The sequence below is a fragment of the Conger conger genome, chromosome 18 (genome assembly GCF_963514075.1).
Source record: "Conger conger chromosome 18, fConCon1.1, whole genome shotgun sequence".
Classification (NCBI taxonomy): domain Eukaryota; kingdom Metazoa; phylum Chordata; class Actinopteri; order Anguilliformes; family Congridae; genus Conger; species Conger conger.
This window is the reverse complement of record NC_083777.1, coordinates 28,544,110-28,560,518: the sequence shown is the minus strand read 5'-3', so window position 1 is coordinate 28,560,518 and position 16,409 is coordinate 28,544,110. Positions and strand designations below refer to the sequence as shown.

General features: G+C 51.7%; 1 protein-coding gene across 2 annotated transcripts in view; it reads left to right on the top strand.

Moving 5' to 3' along the window:
- The window catches only part of smoc2 (SPARC related modular calcium binding 2), a 37,759-nt gene that overhangs the window by 14,160 nt on the left and 7,190 nt on the right, over positions 1-16,409 (top strand). Inside the window, exons 3-9 of one of the 2 annotated variants that reach the window (XM_061227470.1) lie at positions 3,272-3,378; positions 4,046-4,145; positions 6,239-6,283; positions 8,541-8,591; positions 9,259-9,333; positions 12,535-12,721; positions 14,838-14,920. In XM_061227470.1, coding sequence (XP_061083454.1) covers positions 3,272-3,378; positions 4,046-4,145; positions 6,239-6,283; positions 8,541-8,591; positions 9,259-9,333; positions 12,535-12,721; positions 14,838-14,920 — 648 coding nt within the window. Of the gene's footprint in view, positions 1-3,271; positions 3,379-4,045; positions 4,146-6,238; positions 6,284-8,507; positions 8,592-9,258; positions 9,334-12,534; positions 12,722-14,837; positions 14,921-16,409 lie in introns of both variants that reach the window. The other variant, XM_061227469.1, reaches the window with a different exon arrangement.

Here is a 16,409-nt window from a genome sequence, read left to right as displayed (position 1 = left end):
TCCCAGGGGCCAGTTCTGCCCCTTCACTCCCAGGGGCCAGTTCTGCTCCATCACTCCCAGAGGCCAGCTCTGCCCCTTCACTCCCAGGGGCCAGCTCTGCCCTTTCACTCCCAGGGGCCAGTTCTGCCCTTTCACTCCCAGGGGCCAGTTCTGCCCCTTCACTCCCAGGGGCCAGTTCTGCTCCATCACTCCCAGGGGCCAGTTCTGCTCCATCACTCCCAGGGGCCAGTTCTGCTCCATCACTCCCAGGGGCCAGTTCTGCTCCATCACTCCCAGGGGCCAGTTCTGCCCCTTCACTCCCAGGGGCCAGTTCTGCTCCATCACTCCAGGGGCCAGCTCTGCTCCATCTCTTCCAGGGGCCAGTTCTGCTCTATCACTCCCAGGGCACTGAGGGCCTTGGGGCGGGTGTAATGGAGGACACTCAGAGAGACCCTGTGGGTGAAGAACATGCCCAGCAGAGACGAGATGTGTGTGTGTGTGGCCTGGAGGGTCGGGCGGGGGGCGGGTATGGGGGGTACCCGGGTACCCGTGGAGGTCAGCCTGGTGCCTGCCCGGGTCGTCCCACACACAGACATATCCTTCCCATCTCCCCCCGGGGCAGGAAGACCCCTCCGCGTCACATGACCGTCGCCGCGACGCCCGGCACAAAGCCCCATTCTTCAGCCGATGAATACGAGCGCGCGGGAGGGGCCTGCGGGACCCTTCGCATGGCGGGGGGGAACGCCGGGATTTCACGCCTCCTCCCGGCGCCATGGCAACCTGCGGCAGGGCCGGACATCTGGATGGTGGCAGAATGGCGGCTTCCTGCCAGGACGCTGAAAGAGAGCGGGGCTGTGAGGGCCTCTCTGTGAGACGACGGCGTCTCAGACGCTCACAGGCCGCTTCTTCCTGGAAACAAAAGAAAATTAAAACAACAAAACAAAACAACAAGGGTGGGCGAGAGGGGGGGTGGGGGTGGGGGCCGAGCGGGGGGGCGAGGAGGGGGGGTTCGCTGGCGGTTTCGGGGCCTGGGGAGGGAGCCGTGGAGGCCGGGTGGAGGTTAGGGTTGCAGCGCTCAGGCGTATGGCAGACACTGGCACCACATTTGTTTTCTATCAGAGGCAGCGGATGATTCAGCTGTCCTGTGTCACTTTTTCCGTCCGGGCGGTCCGGAAAGCGGACGAGACTCCGGGATTTTCCACCCCGCCCCGCCCCAGTCATTACGCCGGGTCCCGTCCAGTCCAAACCCGCCCCCCCCTCCCTGCCACCAAACCCTCCCCCCGCCCTGTCTCCCTGCACCCATGACAGAGGAGCCCTGGTCTGAAATTAACCAGCGCCGTCACGGGTCATGTGACACGGACTCACCTCATTGGTCAGGAGCTCTTTTTACGGGCGGGCGGAGCGGAGACGGGAGAGACGCCGCTGTCTCGGGTCGCCGTGGTGATGAGGAAGACTCCTCTGACGTCTTCCTCGTCCCTGCCGTAATGGTAGAGGAACGGTAAAAGAGGAGGATGAAAATGAGCGCAGGAGAAAAAGGAAAAACAAGGGCAGACACTTGGGAGAAACAACACAGAGGGAATTCTGGGAGAGGAAGGATAGAGGAGAGAAGAGAATTAAACAGTGAGAGAGTGAGAGAGAGAAGAGAGTGGGAAAGAGAAAGAGGAGAGAGAGGGAGAGGTAAAAGAGGGAGAGAGAGGATGAGGCAGGGCAGAGAGAGATGGAGCAGAAGTGGACGTTCCTCCGTTTCTCCTGGGGCTTATTTTCCTGAGCTGCAGCTCTGTTCCACAGCTCTGTAGCTGCCTGTGCCAGCCTGCTGCCCTAATGCCTTTAACAGCCTGCGCTGGGCTGAGCTGGGCTGGGCTGAGCTGGGCTGGGCTGGGCTGGGCTGGGCTGGGCTGGGCTGGGCTGGGCTTGGCTGGGCTGGGCTGGGCTGGGCTGAACTGGGCTGGGCTGGGCTGAGCTGAGCTGGGCTGGGCTGGGCTGGGCTGAACTGGGCTGGGCTGGGCTGAGCTGAGCTGGGCTGTGCTGAGCTGGGCTGAGCTGAGATGTTGGTTTTTTCCCAGCCAGGACGATGTCCACTACTTCCTATCCCTCTCCCCTCCCTTCGTCATCTCCCTTTCTCCCTCTCCCTCTCCCTCTCTCTCTCTCTCTCTGTTATTCCCTATGTCTCTGCCCCCCCTCCTCTTGCATATAACAGGCTGTTGTTTAACCCTTTCAGTCCCAGGGCACTCAAGCGTAACTACTGCAAAATCCCAACAGTGCCATAAGGCACTCTCCACCTTATACCTTCTCAGCCAATCAAAATGGCCGCAATACTCCTGTGTTGAGCCCCTATTACAACCCTACAAAATGATCTCAACTTTCTCTAATTTCTCAAGCAAAGCCAAAACCCCTTGGGTGGAGCAGCTTCATATTGAGGTGGGCCTGAGAGGGTTAAATAGCACAGTGGGTATCATTGTTTTTACAGTGACTCTGCCTCATCTGCCTTGTGTGTGTGTGTGTTCCTGTGTGCATGTGTGTGTGTGTGCGTGTGCATGTGCGTGTGTGTGTGTGTGTTGTTTTCACTGTGACTCCTCTGATGGCTGTGCTTGTGTGTGTGTCTGTGTGTGCATATGTGTGTGCGTGTGTGTGCGTGCATGCGCGTGTGTGTGTGCGTGCATGCGCGCGCGCGTGTGTGTGTGCATGTGTGTGTCTATCTGTGTGCCTGCGTGTGTGCATGCGTGTGTGTGTGTGTGTGCGTGGCTGATGGCTGTGCTTGTGTGTGTGTGTGTATGTGTGTGTGCGTGGCTGATGGCTGTGCTTGTGTGTGCGCGTGTGTATGTGTGTGTGTGTGCATGTGCGTGTGTGTATGTGTGTCTGTGTGTGTGTGTGTGTGTGTGTGTGTGTATGTGTGTGTGCGTGTGTGTGTGTCTGTGTGCGTGTGTGCGTGTGTGTGTGTGTGTGTGTGTGTGTCTGTGTGTGTGTGTGTGTGCATGTGCTTGTGTGTATGTGTGTCTGTGTGTGTGCGTGTGTGTGTGTGTCTGTGTGCGTGTGTGTGTGTGTGTGCGTGTGTGTGTGTCTGTGTGTGTGTCTGTGTGCATGTGTGTTGTATTTACAGTGACCCTCCCTCCTCTGATGGCTGTGCTTGTGTGTGCGTGTGTGTGTGTGTGCATGTGCGTGTGTGTATGTGTGTCTGTGTGTGCGTTTGCGTGTGTGTGTGTCTGTGTGCGTGTGCGTGTGTGTGTGTCTGTGTGCGTGTGTGTTGTATTTACAGTGACCCTCCCTCCTCTGATGGCTGTGCTTGCCTTCACAGACACGTCCAGGTGTGTGGCTGAGAAGAAGTACACCGAGCAGCAGGCCAAGAAGCTCTTCCCACAAGTCTTTGTTCCCGTCTGCAACCCTGACGGCACCTACAGCGAGGTGAGGCAGAAAGAAAAATATTCAAACATAAGGAAAACATATTTTTTTATAAAATATCACACTTCAAAAACAAATTCCCCAACTTCCCCAAATCAACAAAAGCTGTGAGTGCCGCCCCACTATGTTTTGGCCTGTCACGACCTGAGGGACTGTGAGTAAACCTTTAACATGCATACACACAATCACACCATGTCACATAGTACTGCATGGTTAATAAATGTCATATTAGTGTCCTGTATGTTGCTGTAGTTGATACTATGATTGTTGATTGTTGTCACCGTGCTTTGGCAATATTTATGCCGATAAAGCATTTGAATTTGAATTTGAAAAAGGAGAGATGTGAGAATGAGAGAGTGCAAGGGAAAGGAAGAGAGAGAGAGACAGTGAGAGAGACAGAAAGAGAGAGAGAGAAAGAGAGGGTGAGAGAGACAGAAAGAGAGAGAGAGAGAGAGAGAGAGAGAGAGGGTGAGAGAGAGACCGAGAGACAGAGAGAGATGTAACTAAGAGACAGACGGTTACCACCTCAGACTGTCTCGGGGAAGAATCTGAAATCCAACATGGCCGCTTGATGAGTGCTTCTTCCCCAGCTGTGGAGTGGGCCGCCTCTCTCTGCCCTGGCCCGCTCCATGGCCCGCTCCCTGACCCGTTTCCCCTGCTCCCCCTGCAGGTGCAGTGCCACAGCTACACTGGCTACTGCTGGTGCGTCACGCCCAACGGCCGGCCAATCAGCGGCTCCGCTGTGGCCAATAAGAAGCCGCGATGCCAAGGTAGGCGGGGCTCTCTGCGCCGGTAGGGCCGGTGCGTTGGGTATCATGTAGTCCTGAGAGAACATCACAGAACACACGTGCCAATGGCATTTTACCAGGGCTTCAGTGCTTATGTTCAAACACCACAATCGTTGCGATTCATTAGCTCAAATGTATTCAGTGGCATGAATTAATGAAAAACAATGAGCATGAATAACACAACGGTGTACGTTTCACGCCTGAAATTTACCGTGTGACTGAAAGTTCAAGGGATAATTTGGGAAAAACGTGGGGAACATTTACGCACTTTTCCGGAGTGTTCTGGTTTGTATGTGATGGGGGGAAGGTGGGCCCTGCAGAGGGACACAGGGGGAATCAGAGCACTGTATGGATATATCGGATCATGTAGCGTAGTGGTTAAGGGCGGCCTGTAGCGTAGTGGTTAAGGTAAATGACTGGGACACACAAGGTCGGTGGTTCTAATCCCAGTCTAGCCACAATAAGATCCACACAGCCGTTGGGCAAAGCCCTTAACCCTGCATTGCTCCAGGGGAGGATTGTCTCCTGCTTAGTCTAATCAACTGTACGTCACTCTGTATAAGAGTATCTGCAAAATGCCATTAATGTAATGGATCATAAGATTCCCCAGACTGCAGGACCCATACAGAGGTATCTCTGGGTATGACTCTGCTTAACTGCGGTGACATGCTCGGTGTGTGTTCTGTGTGCGCACACTAACAGTCCGGTTTTTGAGAAGTTGCCCCAGTATACAGTCAGATCAATTCCCAGAAGAACTGAGTGTTACTCAAAACTCTCAGGGAGAGTCGGAGCGGAATGCCGATGCCTGTCGATCGTGACTCAGACTCTTCTGGTTTCAATGGCAGCCATTTCAGCTGCTCGAGTAAACAGCCCTGAAAGCTGGAGGGGGGTACCCGCATTTCAAACAGGTGACTTTCACCAACGCCGACAGATGATTTACAGTGTGCTAAAGCATCTCCAGCTTCAGATGGTTGCGGGTTTGAATCCCTGGTGGGGCCAGTCCCCCCCCCTCACAGTTGCAGTCAGGGCCAAGGGCTTAATCTGAACCGCCCCAGTGCAACTCCAGCTGTGTAATTGCACGCAACTTCTACACAACTGGATAACCAGTTCCATATGCCTGCTTCCCTCTCAGCCAGCGTTGCTGTGGAGATTCTGCTTTAGAGGAGCGGGGGTAGGTGGAGAAGCATGGCGGTGTGAAACTCACAGTTACGAGTTACGGGCTGCTCATAAGAGGTGTTCAGTTAAATCACCCGCAAACTGCCCCCTATGTATGATGTGAGTCATACCAGGGGCAGCCTGTAGCCTCGTGGCTAGGGGGCATGACTGGGACCCAGATGGTTGGTGGCTCAAGCCCCAGTGTAGCCATGATAAGATCAGCACAGCAGTTGGGCCCTTGAGTAAGGCCCTTAACCCTGTATTGCTCCAGGGGGGATTGTCTCCTGTTTAGTCTAATCAACTGTAAGTTGCTTTGGATAAAAGCGTCAGCCAAATAACAGTACAATGCAATACTTATTCTGTGCAGCGATGCTAGTACTGAAAAAGTCCACTGGCCCGTCTTTCTTTCGTAAAATTCTTTACAGACAGAGACACAATATGGTTTTATTTATTTAAAGATAAAAATATAAGAGTGAAATGATTAAGGAACTGGACTTACAGGATGATTGTGGTTCAGTGCTCATAGATTTGTGCTGTGTGTGTAGCCCTGAGACAGGGTAACTGACGCAGAGACGTAAATGTTTCATCTCATTTTGAAAATGATTTGTACGTCGGACGATGTGTATGGAGGCTTTAAGTACACTGTTTTAAACGGTTATCTTTGGCTTTGCTTTCTGCCTGCTATCAGCAGTTTATAAACTCCCAGCTTATAAACTCCAAACTTATAAACTCCCTGCTGCATTTCTGGGGATTTCTGTCAGCCCCGAGCCAAAAAAGATAAAATACTGACGGCTCGAGAATGTTAAGCAACCTGCCAATGGGAGGGTGTCCTACAACAATAACATTTCCCCATGAGGGTGAGCTGACTGGCGCTGACCTGTGAAACCAGCCCTGAGATCGCATGTGCTTTGTTTCTTAAGGGTCAAAACTGGAGAAGGTGAACCCAAAAGAACCAGGAAAATCAGGTAAATATCATACGGCAAACCACAGTTTGTTCCCATATGTGTTAATGAGTGCTTGTGTGTGCGTGTATGTGTGTGCATGTGTTTGTGCGTGTTGTGCGTGTATGTGTGTGCGTGTGTATGTGTGTGCATGTGTGCGCGTGTGTATATGTGTATGCGTATGCGTGTGTATGTGCATGTATGTGTGTGCATGTGTGTGTGTGTGTGTGTGTGTGTGCATGTGTGTATGTGCGTATGCGTGTGTGTGTGCGTGTATGTGTGTGCATGCATGTGTGTGTGCGTGCATGTGTGTCCGTGCGTGTGTGTGTTTGTGTGTGTGTGTGTGTGTGTGTGTGTTTTGTCACCTGCCGTAGCTTGTTTGTGTAACACTGTGTCCACAGTGTGGGAACAGGGCCAGGAGAAGGATGTGATGATGGTGTGTTTTTACAGCACGCGTGGATCTGTCTTACCTTAGGTCCAGGAGGGATTACAATAACAATAACAGCCCTTTCTTCTGCAGGAAAGATACAGAGGCATACAGACTATACTCAAAAAGAGAGGTGCAGCTCTCTCTCTCTCTCTCCCTCTCTCTCTCTCGCTCTCCCCCCTCTCTCTCTCCCTCTCCCCCCCTCTTTTTCTCTCCCCCCCTCTCTTTCTCTCTCTCTCTCTCTTCTCTCTTTTCTTTCTTCCTGTTGAGCTTGTGGACTGGCGTTTCATTCTGCAGTCGGATTCTGTCTTTGAGTTCAGGGTCAGAACGCTCCGTCTGATTCTAACTGCCCAAGTGAAATGTCCGACTGCATGAGACGATGCGTGCAAGTGTGTTTTTAATGGCATGTTAGGTTCCTCTTTCCCACGTAAATATCCCCACTGCAAACCAAAAACTGCTCTTCTGCAACTGATTAGATCTTTGGACGAGCTCCGCAGGTCCGAAGCTGTGTTCTCTTGCGGGGAGTGGGCACGGTGGATATTTTCAGCTCCCGATGTTACCCAACCTCCTGTTTAATTTATGCAATCCAGTCGAGAGCCGGTATGAAAACCAAAAACCGCCATGTCCCCCCCTGAGGACAGAGCCGCTACCCTCTCTGCTGAAGGAGCGGGTCGCGACCTCACTGAGGTTAACCGACTGTGGCTTGGGGTTTACATCAGCCACCTCGACATCTTTCCCAATCCTGCCCCCAAAAAACAAACAGCGCCGGGCCCAAACCTCCCCCGGTCCAGTCGCTTCACGTGAAACATGTGCGTCTGGCTCTGCATACTGTTCCGTGCCGATGAAATGAAGATATTCCTTTCCTTCACAGCAGACTGGAGGACCCCCTGAGAAGCCTCTTAACCCCAATCTCCTCTCTCCTCCTCTCCTCTCCTCTCCCTACCTCTCCCCACCTCTCCTCTCCTCTCCTCTCCCCACCTCTTCCCACCTCTCCTCTCCACACCTCTCCTCTCCCCCCCTCTCCCCTCTCTCCTCTCCTCTCCCCTCTCCTCCTCTCCTCTCCTCTCCTCCTCTCCTCTCCTCTCTCTCCAGTCGGGCGCTCCTCTGGGCCTGTCTCCCCGGCACCGTTGAATCTCGTTCTCCCGTCTAACGTTGCTGTTCGTCTCTGTTTGATGTTGGATTAAATCCTAACCCGTTTCCTCAATATGGGGAAAAACACGCAGGACGGGATATTAGAGAATGATGGAGTACCTCACTTGTTTTGGTTTTCAGACTGCAACCACTGTGCTCCAACAAAAACATGTGCACACACACACACGCACAGACACACACGCGCACAGACACATGCATGCACGCATACACACCCACACACACCCACACACACACACACGCGCGCACGCGCACAGACACATGCATGCACGCATACACACCCACACACACCCACACACACACACACACAGACACACACGCGCGCACGCGCACAGACACATGCATGCACGCATACACACACACACACACCCACACACACACACACACGCGCGCGCACGCGCACAGACACATGCATGCACTCATACACGAAAACACATACACGAAAATACATGTGTTTATCCACAGCCAGTTCTGACTTTCTCACATACACAGAAAGTCTCTCTCTCCCTCTCTCCTCCTCTCTCTTGCTCTCTCTCTCTCTCACTCACACTGATCATCCTTCCATCTCTCTCACTCTTTCTCCCCCCCCCCCCCCCCCCTGGCCGGGCAATGTGCAAATCAAAGACAAGGCTAAAAATGTTGACGAGGCTAGCTTTACTCTCATAATTGTAGTCTCCTTGCAAATCTTTTCCATTCTGAATACAGATGAAACTACCGGATTAATCGTGGAGCCTCCGCCCTCAACAGACGAAGAAGGTAAGACCACAGTCATCATCGTTGCCGTCGTGGTATTCTTCGGGTTTTTTTTGTGTTTACTTGTTGTATTTTTTTTTTTTTCCACATGTCATTTTTTCACCGCAGTGGAGGAGAGACACTGCGCTCCAGTGTAATGTCAGTGCCTCAGTAATGAGATAGTGGTCTCTAATTAAATCCCAGAAACCCACAGCTGCGCCCATCTCCCTTGCGTTTAGTGCCAGAAAGTGTCAGAAGAGGCCGGCATTCCCACAACACTCTTGGCAGCAGTCAGCTCGAACGCATAGCTCCAAACATCCTTTATCTGTGTGTAATTACCATGTAGTTAGCATATCGACGGCGGATGCAGAGAAAGCCCTTGCGTCTCTGTTGGCAGGCAGCTGTGTGTGGCTGATTCTAGGACGGCACTGGTACTGTCTGTGTCTGTATCTGTTTGTTTCAGTCTCCATAGATATCTGCAGCGTATCCCTGTTAGAGGGCGGTGTCACCACGTTCATTGATTGAGAGAAATGCCGCCTGTAGCTGAAGATGGTGTTGTTCGCTGCTCCTCTTCGTCTGAAAGTTTACGTGTAGATCACGAATGGCGAGCCTTACTGTGAGGAGTCCGTGCCAACGCTTTTGTTCCTTTAGAAAAAACTGAATCTGGGGATTTTGGACGTTTCTTTTTCAGACATCATCTCCCAGTACCCCACTCTCTGGACAGAACAGGTCCGGAGCAGGCAGAACAACCGGACCAGAGCACAAGGTGGGTCAGCTGCTACGACAAGAACCTGCATTAGCTCACACACACACACACACACACACCGACACACACACAGAAACACACAGAAATATGCAAGCACACACAGAACACACATACATTCACCACACTCAGGAATAAAGGTATGGCTAAAGAGGCTAAAAAGGTACAAATGCCTGTCGCTGGGGCAGTACCCTAGAGGTGCATACAATTGTACCCCTATATGTAACTCAATGGAACCTTTATTTGTTTGGAAAACTTACTCATTTGTACCCAAAGAGAACAGTACTGTACTTTCAGGTCCAAAAATGTTGCTTCATTTGTGAGAGTACACGCACATGCACACACACACATGCACATACTTGCACAGGTACACACACCTGCTCCACGGCTCAAACAGGCCCAGAGCAGCTTTGTGCCACTGGGATGCACACAGTACACTGCACACCTTCACACACGTGCATGCACACACCAAATGCATGTTCGTAATGCCACATTGTAACAGGGGATAGGTCACAGAAAGGGTGTTCTCTCCTCAGTGAACTCTCAGCTCACTGTCATACAGATTTGGGAGATGGGTTCTGAAAAGACCCCGCTTTAACTGAGTCAAGCTTATTTACCACTCTCTGCGGCCTCACTGTTCAAGATGTGTCACTGTCATGGTTCAGCCTGCTGTCCTTTAATTATCAACGCGCATCATCATGAAACAACATATGGCTTCATCTCCCTGTCACACGAGCAATATGCAGGATGGAGAAGTTTCTTTCTCACTTTCATTTGACAGACACATGCTTTGTGGCTTCATTCTGCTTGTGTGTACATAAATATGTGTATTGTGGCGTGTGTATCTGTCTGTCCGCTGTATGTGAGGTCCTGTGTTTGTGCTGTGTGTGTCCATTTGCATATCTGTGTGAATATCTCTGCTGTGAAGTCACCTTGATTTATAACCAATAAAAACACAGCTAACACAAAGGCTGATGGTTTTCATTACCCACATGCTCTTTGGATATGCGGATGATTTTTTTTAATATTAAAAATGTGCCTCACACAGGAATCTTGGTCTCCAAGAGAGAGGAAAGGGGGGGGGGTGAGGAAAGGGGGATTTTTTGCGCGTTTAATGCGGGCAGTACTTCGTAAGGAAAATAAGCAAAGACAGAAGGCTCCCCTTAATCCCTGCCGATTCTCAGCCGTGGGAGGGAGGAGGAGGAAGGAGGAGGAAGGTGACGAAAGCCCTAGCCCGCCGGCACGAGAGGCTAGCGTGTCATTTTCCACTTCTCTTGTGCCACAACTGCAACTCTGTACTCCAAAACTCTCTCAAACGGCTGTGGGTTCAGGCCCAGGAGGCTGTGTTGGAGGTTTTCTCTGCTGCTTGATATCAGAATGGCGATGATAAGACAGACCATGGCAGGAGATGACAGAACCAAGAGATTTTAAAAAAGAGAGAAAAGAGAAGAGGGCCAAGGACTGAGCCCTGGGGGACACCAGAAGCAGCGATTTTGTCAACTTAACTCTGAGTACTTCAAATCCCTGTTGGACCCATATAACCTCTATAACTCTTTAATGTACTCTGAAAGTTTTACACTGCATAAAATGTAGTGGGTGGATCATATCATCAAGACAGTGTCTGCGCACATCTGAATGTGTCCGATATCAAATGCTGACTGTGCGAAATGGATTTAAACGGAGCGCTCTGCGGCGATGGTGAAGCAGAGAACGGTTTGCTTCCTGATAAGGGTTATTGGCTTTCCGCAGCGGCAGACGGCCCTGTCTCTGGTGAGGCATTGAGAGGTCACAGAGAGGTCAGTGCACCGGAGGAGGTCACGACGTGGTTAGCGTCACACGGTCACACGGTCGGCCCAGCAGCTGCAGCGATCAGGCTGACCGCTGGTCTCCTAGCGAACACGTAGACCGTCGAGTGTCTAAATATTTATTTAAGTTTGGCACACTGGGCGGGGGGCAGACATTAGCTCCTTAATGTCCGTAAACATTCCCAGGGCGGACTGATAAATGAGTCTACCAGGGCAGTCGTTCAGCAGTCCTCCTCTTCTTCTTCTTCTTCTTTGGTAGCTGAGACGGCTCTTAGACGAGACACAAGCCACCAGTTCCAGGCCTGGCTGAATGAAAACATCAGTGCTGTTTTATGAGTTTCGCTATGAATCTGATGGAGAGGGAAAGAGTCTTAAGTCTCCTCTGTGTAAATAAATCTCCAATTTGGATAGGGATGAGTACCTATGTCTGGAAGAGGCTGGACATGTGCCCCACTAGTGTACCACAGAGCAGACCACTAATATTTGTCTGTGGCAGTGAAGTGTAATGAGAAGAGAATTGTTATTTTACCTTGAAGGTTGCTGGGTCAGATCCAAAGTTGAATACAGTTCAGGGTTAACCCAGCTGTATGAAAGGATAATACTGTATGTAGAAATTGATACTGTGTGTGTGTGTGTGTGTGTGTGTGGATTCTAAATAAGGGCATCTGCTAAGCAAATCAATATTATTAATAAATGCCTTGCTGAAAAACATTCAAGCTAGGTTTTGAAAGCGCTGGTAGCGGGTTGACAGGTTCTGACCAACTCCCAGTTTGATAGAGTTTGACCTGCTCCAGTTCTGTGTAGCTGGGAGCTGGACATAGTTTGACCAGCTACCAGCTCAATTTTCAACCTGGTCAAGCTGGCATGGCTGGATTCTACAGCAGGGTTAAGCAGTGTGCATTTGAAGCAATGTGAGGTAATTGATTCTAAATCTGTTCTTGTGTTACCCCCCACTCCCCCCCCTTCCCTTTAATCCCTTTAAGGGCGGCCTGTAACGTAGTGGTCAAGGTAAATGACTGGGACACGCAAGGTCGGTGGTTCTAATCCCGGTGTAGCCGCAATAAGATCCACACAGCTGTTGGGCCCTTGAGCAAGGCCCTTAACCCTGCATTGCTCCAGGGGAGGATTGTCTCCTGCTTAATCTAATCAATTGTATGTCGCTCTGGATAAGAGTGTTTGCCAAAATGCCATTAATGTAATGTCATGTAATCCCCTCTCCACCCCCACGCCTCCCCCACGCCTCCCCCCCGCCTCCCCCACCCTCCCCCACGCCTCCCCCACCCTCCCCCACGTCTCTACCCCCCGCCTCCCCCACCCCTCTCCGCGCCTCTACTCCCCGCCTCTCCCTGGCCTCCCCCTGGCCTCCCCCACACCTCCCCTTCCCCCCCGCCTCCCCCAGCCTCATCCTGTGACCAGGAGCAGCAGTCCGCCCAGGAGGAGGCGCGCCAGCACAAGAACGAGGCGGTGTTCGTGCCCGACTGCGCCCACGGCGGCCTCTACAAGCCCGTCCAGTGCCACCCGTCCACCGGGTACTGCTGGTGTGTGCTGGTGGACACGGGACGCCCCATCCCAGGCACCTCCACCCGGTGAGCGCCCCCCGAAAACAGGCCTTCACGCACCCAGAGAAACGTCCCAGCGTTTGGTGCCTCACCCGTATCCAGCACCTCCAGAAACCCGACCCTCAAAACTACCCACAGTTTGCACTGCTAACTGTCCTGGCTAACTTCATAGAATAGTGCGTACTTGGCAGCGAAGAGTTTGCTTTCTTTAACTGAAAGTGACTGCTCGGAACTTGCGAGGAATTTTTTCCAAGGTCCCAGAAACGTATCTGCCTCCCTCCGACTCGGCGCAGGAATTCCTCCAAGGTTCTCTGGAACGTCAGCAGTCGTCTCTGATGCACCGTGAATGAGGAGAATCCAGTATCGCCACCGCAGTTCCATATGCGGCCATTTTGAAATAAAAAAAAGAAGAAAAAAAAGCCCACCTCATTAACGTTTGGCTCCTGTTACATTTTTACTGTTACCGCTGAGTTTCAAACCAGCTGATGGCGCTTTCGGTGCCATGAATAATACCTGGCGCTTCGCTGGCCCAAAGTAAACGAGAGGTTGGCTGAGCTGCAGTGGGGGTCCGGGGGTGGTGGGGGGTGGGGGGGGGTCCAGATGCACGGGGGAAAGAGACGCTGCTGGTCCGTTCCCTTACAATGCACAGACCGGCACTGTCTGTACACTGCGGGCTGGACCCTATGCTCAAAATCAGGACACCTATGTTCAAATCGGTAGCGTTAAATCCTGAAGAAAACTGGTCTAATCCAACTCAACTGATCTACAGGTACACTGCTCAACTGACACACAGGACATCTGATCTACAGATACAGAACTAACTTTACATGCAAGCGAATAGCTTACCTAGTCTACAAGGTTTATATAAGGTGGCATGGTGCAGGCAGCTGTGTGTGTGTGTGTGTGTGTGTGTGTGTCCTTGTGTCTGTCTGCGTGCCTGCACATGTGCTTGTGTGCCAACCAGGAATCTGTGAAACCAGCAAGAAAGGAGTTGGTTGTGCGTGCGCGAGAGTGGTGTGTGAGTGTGTGTGTGTGTGTATGTGTGTGTGCATGTGTGTGTGCGTGTGAGTGTGAGTGTGAGTGTGAGTGTGTGTGTGTGCGTGTGCGTGTGCGTGTGCGTGCGCGTGCGCGTGCGCGTGCGCGTGCGCGTGCGTGTGAGTGTGAGTGTGAGTGTGTGTGTGTGTGTGCGTGCGTGTGTGTGTGTCTCTGGGGCATAGTTGGGTATCGGGTTAATGAGCCCCCAGGCATCCCGCCAGACAGCACATTAACGCAGTCGCTGTGCGGATGCAGATTTTCACCCTTTCCGGCACGGCATTCCCGCCCGTTCAGAGCCATGGAACGTCAGCCACCGGGACCATGGCTCCTCACGGCACGCTATGAAAGCATCCCAGTGTTCCACACTCTTCCCTGGGAACTATTCTCCTCCCTCCCTCCCTCACTTCCTCTGGTCCAGAGGGCCAGGGTCCCCTGCATTTCTCTCAGGGTCAGGTGCTTTCTCAGGATAGACAGCCAGCGGTTTGAGTTACGGTGTCAGGGAGAACCGCAGCGCAAAGCTCAGACCCCCGAGCAATTCGCATGTAAGAGTGACCAATCAGAGCTCGGACCCCAGGGCGGTTCACACGTAAGAGTGACCAATCAGAGCCCAGAGCCTCCGGCTGGGTGGAATACAGACTCTCAGTGTGGCCGGCTGGCGGTTAGTGACATTATTGCGGAAGGCTTTGGTTTGAATCAATCATCTGCTTAATTTCTGGCCTGGTCGTTTGTGTACTTTTACAGAAAATATGATCTTATAAAGGGTATTAGATAAGCCCCTACGCTAGAGGAGAACATTCCTGCTGTACCCTGGAGGTTGACTTGGAAACTCAAGGAGTTGGAGGATGTTTGAGCTGTCTGAGGCAGCCAGAGCATTAATATTCACCATCCAGATTTTTATGACCATAAAATTGGTTATTGTACCCCTAAATTAGATGCTACTGGATTCGATTTTGAAATGACATACAGACAAAAACATTGGACTGTAACTTTGACCCCTTTCTTTATTAAATGACTTCACATCATTGTATTTGTCACAGACTCAAAGGCAGTTCAATCACTGCTCACTGTCTGTGTATGTGTGTGTGTTTTACTGTGTTTTTTACCGCAGATACGAGCAGCCTAAATGTGATGGGAACGCAAGAGCTCACCCCACCAAACCAAAGGACCTTTACAGGAGCAGACATCTTCAAGGTGAGTATCAATCAACTGTGTATGTGTGTATGTGTGTATGTGTGTGTGTGTGTGTGTGTTCACCTGTACTGGTGTGCATAAGTGAATGTGCAGCATGTAGTCTGGTGCATGACTGGGACCCAGACGGTTGGTGGTTCAAGCCCCGGTGTCGCCACAATAGGGTCTGTGCAGCTCCAGGGGTTTTCCCCTGCTTAGTCTAATCAACTGTAAGTCTCTTTGGATAAAAGCGTTGGCTAAATAACTCATTATAATGTGTGGGAGCTGCACCATTATGTGTGCGTTTTGCTAAAGACCCAGAATGTGTGTGTGTGTGTGTGTGTGTGTGTGATAGGGAGGGAGAGATACAGGGTAGAGGAATGTGAAAGCTTGCAAGCACACAGATCCTGAAAGTAAAATATTGTATGTATACCATTGGCATTGACTGTGAAATCAGAGAAAGGTAAAGAGGTAAACCCCACCAGGACCCCCCCAGACATACCTCTCAGCTCATATTCTGAACCCCCCCTTACAGAAGGGACCCCCTGCCTACTCCGAAACACAGGGACGAACCCCCCCCAGCTGATAACACAGTTGAACTCCTATCCCTCTGTTTACATCATTAGTGTGAGGAACAGGATGTACTATCTGCTAGCTGTGAGAAAACCCATACCCCAGAAATACGCCAATATCTCACGCAGGAGGGGAGTCAGGGGGCGATAGTGCAGAGCTGGGGGAGTAACAGGGGCAGATAGCAGGGAGTGTGGGGGGGGGGGGTAATGGGGTACATGGCAGGAATGAAGGTGGGACAGCTCAGGATGGATGGTTGCGGGGCAGGGATAACAGGAATTCCTTGCGGGGCTGTATGCACTGTGGTTTGGGAAGTCTCGGAATGCTCCAGTGGAGAGTGAGTGCAGATGACCAGTACAACAAGGCGGTACAACAGGCAGGTCTCTCCAGACTGTTGAATCAGCGGGATTTGAGTGAGCGGTGTCCCACCGCAAACGGCTCGGACATTTCCCTCTCACGTGCACTCTTCCCTGGAGGAAGCGCAAACGAGCAAGCAAGCAAGAAAAATAAAAGTTCCTTCTGTAAAATCCAGCTATTTCAGCAGATTGAAAATTGAGCTGGCAAAGCTAGTCATGAAGCTGGTCACCCAGCTAGTGCTGCTAGCTTGTCTGAACTGGTGAACTAGCTACCAGCTGTTTCAAAACATAGCTTGAGCTGGTCAAACTGGGAGCTGGTCTGAACTGGTCAACCAGCTACCAGCTGTTTCAAAACCTAGTTTGAGCTGCTTTTTTCCGCAGGGGTGTCACACAGAAAGAGAGGCCAGGTGCACTGAGGGGAAGGAGGGGGTCGGGTATGAGGTTCTAAGCCGCGAGGTGTTTGCTTGCAGTGCCATTTCACGGTGGATTAACGCTTTAGTAACAGGCCAGACGCTAGCTGTGCTAGCGAACAGAGGTACGACTGTTCCCCACGCCAACTGGCCCCTCACCCAGGGATACGTGCGCAG